General features: G+C 54.1%; 3 protein-coding genes across 5 annotated transcripts; 1 reads left to right on the top strand and 2 right to left on the bottom strand.

The window, feature by feature from the left end:
* Nucleotides 1-34: 34 nt before the first annotated feature.
* H310_10358 (hypothetical protein) lies at nt 35-1,216 on the top strand (the record flags this gene model as incomplete). Its single annotated transcript, XM_008876726.1, has 5 exons — nt 35-157; nt 213-406; nt 475-610; nt 661-813; nt 875-1,216. Coding segments are annotated over 5 exons (912 nt in total), but the record flags the coding sequence as incomplete, so codon positions are not given.
* Nucleotides 853-4,703, bottom strand: H310_10357 (hypothetical protein). Of its 3 annotated transcripts, XM_008876723.1 has the most exons (14): nt 4,594-4,703; nt 4,469-4,537; nt 4,227-4,414; nt 4,109-4,173; nt 3,958-4,055; nt 3,728-3,913; nt 3,601-3,669; nt 3,362-3,552; nt 3,247-3,311; nt 2,727-3,194; nt 2,343-2,656; nt 1,857-2,297; nt 1,551-1,763; nt 853-1,493 (listed from the first exon to the last, which is right to left on the bottom strand). In XM_008876723.1, the coding sequence occupies exons 1-14, from the start codon at nt 4,657-4,659 to the stop codon at nt 1,254-1,256; spliced, it is 2,673 nt and encodes an 890-aa protein (XP_008874945.1). In that variant the 5' UTR covers nt 4,660-4,703; the 3' UTR covers nt 853-1,253. The 3 variants fall into 3 exon arrangements, with proteins under 3 accessions (XP_008874945.1, XP_008874946.1, XP_008874947.1); XM_008876724.1 differs by having other exon boundaries at nt 1,551-2,297; XM_008876725.1 differs by lacking the exons at nt 3,362-3,552; nt 3,601-3,669; nt 3,728-3,913; nt 3,958-4,055; nt 4,109-4,173.
* A 33-nt stretch (nt 4,704-4,736) lies between these two features.
* H310_10356 (hypothetical protein) lies at nt 4,737-7,445 on the bottom strand. Its single transcript, XM_008876722.1, has 3 exons — nt 5,882-7,445; nt 5,285-5,820; nt 4,737-5,240 (listed from the first exon to the last, which is right to left on the bottom strand). The coding sequence occupies exons 1-3, from the start codon at nt 7,422-7,424 to the stop codon at nt 5,139-5,141; spliced, it is 2,181 nt and encodes a 726-aa protein (XP_008874944.1). The 5' UTR covers nt 7,425-7,445; the 3' UTR covers nt 4,737-5,138.
* Nucleotides 7,446-8,300: the final 855 nt, after the last annotated feature.

The following is an 8,300-nucleotide window of genomic DNA, read 5'->3' as shown; positions in this document are numbered from 1 at the left end:
GGGAAAGCATGGCGTCCTTGTGTACCCGACCAAGTGCACCATCATCAAGTGGGACGGGGCGTCAACGATCTCGCTGTTGCATGAAATCCAGTGCGCGCGGCCGCTTCAGTCGGTGCTGTGGGTACACCATACACTCTTTACGGCGACGGACGACGAGGTGCGATAGTCTTCCTACTTGCGGGTGGACCATTCTCATTGTGTGGACGGAGTAGATCAAATGCTACTTTATCTGTGGCAGCCGGACGTTTTCGTTTGTGATTGCGAGCACGACTTGCTTCCACGACCACGGAATCGACGATGGTGACGATCTGGCCGAATTCCCTGTCGCCCAGCGCCACCCCGGCGGTCCGTTGAATCTCCTTGGCGTGTACCAAGAGCAGTTGTTCCTATGTGGGCTGCATCAAAGGTATGAGTTGCACACCTCGCGCTGTCCGTTGTCATTTGGTGTCTGAGCAAGCATTTGACTCGATGCAGCATCTACTCGGTCGATTTGACGAACAAAGTGCTCCAGTTTTGCATGTTTGTCGCGCAAGGGCTGCCCAAACGGGCGCTGGATGTCGCCCCGACCATCAGCGACGAGTTGGTAGATTGGCTCGCGACATTTCTCGAGGTACGACGCCATCGTATCGATCGGATTCAGCCACGATTTCGTCGTTGTAGGCATTCGGGTTTGCCGCCGACGCCCTTCAAGTCGCCAACACATCGCTCCAGTTTCGAGCGAGCATTTGCATCAAGCACATGCTCGTGCACACGCTGGCCGACTTGATGCCATCGTTGGTGGCCACCACCGCGACCGACAGTGCCGACATACTGGTACGTGTCAGGGAAGCCTGAGTGCAGAGATCTCTCCTCACGTGGCGACGACCTTGCTCAGGGAACTTCGTTGACACAACGTGCGTGTGCTGCCCTCTGTCGCAGTGGTCACGAATCGGTTTGTGTGGCGCTCTTTCCAGCGTGCATGCACGCCAAGAAGTGGAACGACGCTTTGTTTGTTGCGATCCTGGTCCAGGACAGAGCGCTGATGGCCCAGGCGCTGGCGCAAAAGAAGGATCTCGCGCATGCGCTGTACGCGTCCAAGAAGAACGCTGACGTCGAAGATGAGTGGAACCACCAAATGGACGTGTACACCACGACCCACGGCGTCGTGAGTCCGGTGCAGTTTGCTGGCACGTGGACTTAATTCGGCTCTGAATGAAGTTTCGTATGGACATCTACCACCTCGAGTCATGGCAATCCTCCGAACGGGTCGAAGGTTAACCCCAGATGTCGCGGACGTAGCGCTGGCGGAGTGCCAGGTCCTTCCATGCGGCGACGGCCGCATCGTGGGGCATCTTGCCGTGGTCCACAAACACTTGAACGAGGGCGTCGTGCACGTCCTTGGCCATGCGCATGCCGTCGCCACACACAAACAGGTACCCGCCTTGGTTGACCATCGCGTTGTACACTGCGGCTCCGTGCGTTGCCAGGTCATGCTGGACGTAATGCTTGGTGTCCTAGGTAGAAGAAGGCAGTCAATCGTCGTGGATTCATGGCCACCGGTTTGGACGAACTTGCTCACGGGATGCCGCCACGTGGAGGCGAGTTATGACACGGTCGGCTACGAAGCGTTCCAACTCTGGCTGGAATAAAAAGTCCTGGCTGCGATCGCGGCACCCAAAGAACACGTCAATGGGACCCAACACAAACTCGTCTTCGACGAGTTCAACAGCGTGGCTGCCCCGCCAGTACCCGCAGCTCTCGCTGTCGTCCGCGTGCTGGAGTCGCTACTCAGCACGAGCGATGCGTGAGCACACATGAGTTCGAGTTGTGGCGAGCGGTTGAGAAGAGCGATTGCTAGACAGGTGCTGTCGACGTACTTGGAGCTGGCGATGCTGTGCAAATCCGACAAATGGGGCGACCCCGGTCCCAGGACCGACCAAAATCAACGGATACGACGGGTTTGCAGGCAGAGTAAAGTCTTTGGTGGGATGGTGAAAGATCGGAACTGTAAGCTTCTTGGAGAGGGGCACGGCACACGTCGCCAAGAGCGGTTGCGCGAGCTCTTCCAACCATGATGTGCACAGGCCACGGCGCCGAAGGTAGCCAGTCGAGCTGCCTTGAACTGGCAACGTATATTCGACGACAGTACATGCAATGTGGACGCGGTCGGGAGGTTGACTCAGTGGCGATGACGCGATCGAGTAGTACCGAGGGCTGAGCGTTGGCAAGAGCGACAGAATGTGCGCGATGGGCGGAGTGCACGTCGGGAAGAGATGGAGGATATCGACCAAGCTCAGGCGCTGGGCTTCCACGAATTGCTACCACGAAGTTGAGGCACAACTTTCGAGCATCGAAAACTGCACCTGAAAGTGCGTCGGGCCGTCTTTGCTGCACAGGTACAAAAGCGTACGGCGGTCGTCGGATCCGTCGGGGCAGTACTGCGCCAAAACCCGCAGCGCTGCCTTCTTCACCTGCGCTTGAAGGTCGTAGTGATGTGTCAGGAGGTGAAACAATGACACGGCGTTTGCAGAGATAGCCGCCTTCTTGACGCTTTGAATGACGCACGGCGCATGCAACTCGTCCGACGATATACCAAGTCGACGTACGAAGTACGACACAACGTTGGCATGATTGGGACACCGAATCCCGATCGAGTCTCCCGGAACATACGTCATGCCTACGAAAGCATCCATGAGCGGTGCCAAACCATACACAGCGGAGAGAGACATCGAAAGGTTGGTGCGTACCCATGCCTGCAGTGTCGAGTTCGAGCCACAGCACCTTGCGGTCTGTGGACGATGGCGTCGTCAAGTACTTGGCTCGCGTGATGGTGGCCATGAAATCCGACCGAGTAGCAATGCATGTCTGAATATCTTTTGGAACTTGCGACGACGTGTCAAATGCCACCGTCACCGTTGCATCTTGGAATCGAGGAAGGCGACCGGGATCAACGGATGGCACCACAGTCGCTGGAAACATGGTCGAATACGCCGTCAAATAGGTCAGGATGTCCAACGAGGTGTCCGGGGCGCCCTCGCTCGCAATCGGCAGAACGGCTTGGCTCTCCACGCCGTCCGCGACGACCGCAGTTGGTTCGGCGGGAATTGTGGACGAAGCAACAGAATTCTTGAGCCCGCTGCCGAGTAATGCCGACCACAGACCCAACACATACGGCTCGACCGTGTCTTCCAGCCCCATCGCTTCATCCGCACAGCCTAGGACACCGTCAGCAAACTCAACCCATAGATGGGTGAGCCCCCAACACACCAAGGTCGTGCATGCAAACGCCGCCAAGTTCCTTCATCCGTCGATGGATGCTTTTGCCCATGTAACTGGAGTAGAAAATGTCAATTTTCCTCCAAATGACGACAAGTGGACGCACCAGAACTTGTCGTAGTTGGTGTCGCCCAACGCAAGCACAGAGAACCGGACGTGCTGCAGCAGAGTGCGTGGATGCGCCTTCTTCTTGAGAAAACGCCAGAATTTCTCGGCGTTTGTCGGCGGGTCGCCGTTGCCAGTGGTCGAGCACACAATGACGACATGCGTCGGCGTCGCCAAGGCCAAAATACCTTCCTACCGCAGGCCCCATGTCTCGTGATGCCGAATTTGTATGGCGCATACCTTTTCGAACGCGTTGAGCGGATTCAGACTCGTTGGGATGTGGTGGCCGGCCGCGTCGGCTTGGATGCGCTAAGCATGAGTTTGTGAAATACCGTCGCCACGAATCAATTTATGGTGGGCGCATTACTTTGGCAATGGATTCGGCACAGCCAGTTTGCGATCCGAAGAAGATGTGCAAGTGGTCCACAGCACTATCGATTCTTTTGTCCTGTGGTACTACTTGGTGTACGGCTGTCGTGCTGTTCACATTGGTGGATGCTCCAGCGATCGTCATGGCGTCCACGCCCGTCGCGACCACAAGGGAAGTGTCAACCTGAATACACGTTCGGGTCCGAGGCTAGAACGATTTGGAATTACCGTGGAAGCGGGCACAGGGGATGCAGAGAGCGCTGCCCAATGACCCATGAGCCAAGGTTCCACACAGTCCTCGAGCCCCATGGCTTCATCGGCGCAGCCTGGTGCCATAAATCTGCTAAGAAACCACAGCATGACGTGTTCCATGGCATACCAAGCATGTAGTAACTCTTAGCGCCAAGTTCGCCAAGACGGCGGTGAATGTTCTTGCCCATGTAGCTGCAACACAGTCGGTGAAAGGAGTGTAAGGTGGTAGAATAATGTACACCCACCAGAATTTGTCGTAGTTGGTGTCGCCCAACGCGAGTACGGTGAAGCGGACATGCTCCAGCAGTGTCGTCGGGTGTGCTTTCTTCTTTAGGTACCGCCAAAACTTCTCTGCATTTGTTGGAGGGTCGCCGTTGCCCGTCGTAGAGCACACAATCAACACGGTGGCACTTGGATGCGTCAATACACCACACTACAAAGCTCCGATCGCATCATAGAGGTACGTTGCCGCCCTGCTCGATCATACCTTTTCAAACTCATTCAACGTATGCAACGCCACAGTCATGTGACGCTCCAACCCGTCCGACTGCACGCGCTGCACATACAAATCCATGAGACCACACACGCCACCATCTCCATCACGCAGCCTACCTTGGCAATGGACTCGGCACATCCAGTCTGCGATCCATAGAACACAAACAAGTGCGTGTCCACCATCGAGCAGCGCGGCTGGCGTTCGTGCGAGTTCTTGAAGGTTGACCTATCCGGATAAAAGCGATAAAGTCCGTACGATTCCGCCAATGAGCAAATTGTTAACACATTTTTAAGTGGGGGTATATTTTTGAGTGGAAAAATATTCTCACGATCGTTCAAGTTGGTCGTTCGGGAGGAGAAAGTCAGCGGCCCCGTGTATTCACCGATCGCACCCGCCGTCCACGACGCCACGGGGAGCGCGACAGCCACCGAGCGGTATGACCCAGCGACTTTCGAGCTAAACTCATGTACACCCGGTCCATCATGCTAGCTATGTCGTGTCGTCCTCCTCAAGAGACGCTTCGCCAATTTTGCCGCGATGGACGATTTGGAATAAAAAGTCCTCCCGAACGTTCAACTTGGACGATCGAGAGAAATCCCGTTTTTGAGTCATGGTGGCGTCGTCATGAGAGAGAATGCAGCCCATCACATGCACGCTTTCACTAGCACTTGCGACGAGTTAGGACAACGATCACGAGTAACGCGCCAAGCACAGCCCACGATCGTGTCCGATGCCGTGTCGTCTCGTCTCGCGCTTGGAGCACCTACGCATGGCACTGAGCAACATGACTTTATATATTGGGCTTGCCTGCATCGGATCTTGCACTTGAAATTGGTGGCAATACGCACGGTATTGATCGGCAATCGAGGCGTAGTCGTCCCATCGGCTAGCGTTCGCCAAGAGGATAAGCTTTCGTTCCAGGAGGTACCGCATCGGTGGTTTCACCACCTTCCACGGGCCACGATGGTGTCCACACACTGCCTCAAAACTCTCCGAAGCCACACACGCGGAGCAAAACTTGGTCGAGTAAGGGGTACATGTGGTGCAAAACGCGATATCTCCTTGAAATGGCTCGCAGCACATGTGGCACACTCCGTAGGCCCACGTTTCACCCGCGCCGTCTGTAGCGTGGAACTTGAGCATGAAGTCATCGACCTTGGCCAAACAGTCGTAGCCTCGTTCGAGCTCCATGGTCGCAAAGTGCCACTCGTACAATGCCAACCGGCACGTGTCGTACTGGGGACCAAACGACTTGAACATATTTGTATACACGGATCCCAGCGACGCCGCGGCTTGATTGAGGTCACCTTTCGTCAAGTACATTCGTCCCAGGAGATGTTTGCCTATAGCAGAACCGTCGGCTTGTCGATGTCTAGAGCGCACAAGCAGGTAGTTTGGTCTTACTGCGCAGGTCCCACATAGGAGTACTCATCCGCTCGAAGCCATTGATGCACGCGTGGAGGTGCACAGCTGCGTCGTCACATCGGCCCAAGTACACGAGGACGCCAGCATAACTCATCAATTGCTTGATCGATTCTTCATGCGTGGCGCCATACATGCGCGCGGATTCTTCGTAGATTTCCGCCAACAACGGAAGGGCTTCGCTGTACCGACCCGTTTCAACGTACGCCACGGCCAAGTTTCCTAGACAAAGCAGCGTATCTCGATGGGTTGCTCCAAGGTGACGGCACAATCCCGCGTGTGCCTTGACCAACCACGCTTCCGCTTGTTTCCTTTTGTTCAGTTGCAAAAGCGTTGTTCCGTAGGCAAACATCACGCTGAACAATTCCTTGTCTTCCGGCAGCTGCAGTTTGACGTCAAGCATCTCCCGCATCATCGCGAGGCACCGAGTGCAGTCGTTGGACATGTAATATGCGCCCGCAATGCGTCTTTTCATGTACAGCGTGGTGGAGTTAGTTGCGCCAAGCAACTGCTCCAGCTTGGGAAACGCGCTGTCAAAGATGGGCTCCCAGACTTCACGCGCGCAAAACTGGCGTACTTTGGTCGTGCCAATGTACAACTTGGCTTCCCACCCGGGTGCATATGACTCGTCCAGCTCTTGCTCGAATATGGCCACTGCAGCCTCAAACCCGGCCTCCGCTTTCTCGTATTGCAGGTCGTTGAGTAGCAATACACTTCTAGTGAAAATCCACGTGAACCGCGCCTGTGGGGAATGCGCCATCGCGACTTGCTTGTCCAACGTGCGGAACACCCACGTTTGAAGCACGTCAAATACCATGCGATCGAGTTGAACGAATCCAACTTGCTCGCTGATGAGGTCGAAGATGTGGTCGCGATCGGTGGCGACTGTCGCGATCGAGTGCTTGCTATTGATCTGCGCCTTCATCTGATCGATACTATGTGTCGTCTGGACGTCGACGAGAAAGTCGTCCATTTGACTCTTGCTCAGAGCCACCTCGAAGCGCGCATGGAGCACAATGGACAAGTACACTTCGTAGACACACCACGACCTCTGGAGGGTCTCAGGGTGGTGCCACGGACTCAACACCATCACGAGCTTGCCCGTGTCTACCAACGCCGTGCGAAACGCTTCCAGCCACTGCTTGAACATGCCGCGGGAATCGCCGATGGCGTGTTGGTTGTTGGCAAACATGCAAAACCAGAACGACGTGTCGTGGCTGAGGTCGTGCTCGAGGCAAAAGTTGTCGATAGCTTCCACAACATCAAGAAACTTGTACGACCACGAATGGCTGATCAGCCACTCTGCTGGCTTGGCGAACTGGTGTCCCTCTGGCTGGCTCAGGACAAGGTCCACCAACGACACGTTGGCGTGTTGCGTAGCTGGCTTGACAAAGCGCATGCACACGTCCAAAGTAGTGAGGCCATCAAATGCCTGTCGGCCGCCGTGGTCGTTGACGAAGCGGTGGAAGTAGGCCAAGGTGAGCCCTCGTGATGGCTGCGGTTGTGTGGTCATCATGGTGTGCATGGCCGCTCCTGTTGTTTGTCGAGACGGAAGATAAATATTGTTACAAGTTACACATCCCAAAGCATTTTTTTCAACTACGTGAATTGGAAACGACGGAAAAATGCACACGTACATAGTTAATTGAAATTTGTGTGCAAGTCATGTGATGTAGTGATTGATGGGTATAGGTTGGTAATTAATTACTTCACCTCATGTGTCATGTGTGAATAAATGTGACGAGGCATGTGACCCCAGGCGATAAACCTGCATAACTTTTTACGACGGCTCTTGAACCGAATTCTCTAAACCGAAAGGCTATTATTTTACACAGCATTTCTGAAGTAAACACTACTTTAGCTGCTAACCAAAGCAAATGTTTTGATACAGAGAATTATTTGTGAAAGGACAATAAAATTTAAAGATAAACTTGGCATAATGTAACATACTGTATTCACACACATCGAAGGACAGAAATTACAGTGATGCCCCCATTTTTGCACGGCCTGATTCTCATAAAATATAAAAGGTATTGAATTCAAAAGGATCGCACATATGTCAATTTTTCAAGTTACTCATCTTACTCATCACGCAGCAAGAAGTCCTCTGACATGGCGGAGCCCACACGAAGGCTACCTAGAGGTGCCATTAACGATCTTTGAGGTAAGATTCCTGTGTGAGTCCAGCAGTTCCTGATGGTGGATGCTGAAACCTCATCCCATGCCTCTGTCGCCCAACGCAACGCTGAAGCGCGTGGCAAGCGTACGGGTTCTTTCGTTGTTGTTCGGTCACAGCCCCACCAACGGTACAGGTAACGATGGGATATAACGCCCACCGAAGTTTGAAGAAATGTACCACTATACGCGAGAATATTTAAGCCAATCATGCTCTACAATGAAA

This window comes from Aphanomyces invadans (genome assembly GCF_000520115.1).
Source record: "Aphanomyces invadans strain NJM9701 unplaced genomic scaffold supercont1.25, whole genome shotgun sequence".
NCBI lineage: Eukaryota > Oomycota > Saprolegniomycetes > Saprolegniales > Verrucalvaceae > Aphanomyces > Aphanomyces invadans.
Note: the sequence above shows the minus strand (reverse complement) of the source record. Positions and strands in the feature narration are given on the sequence as shown.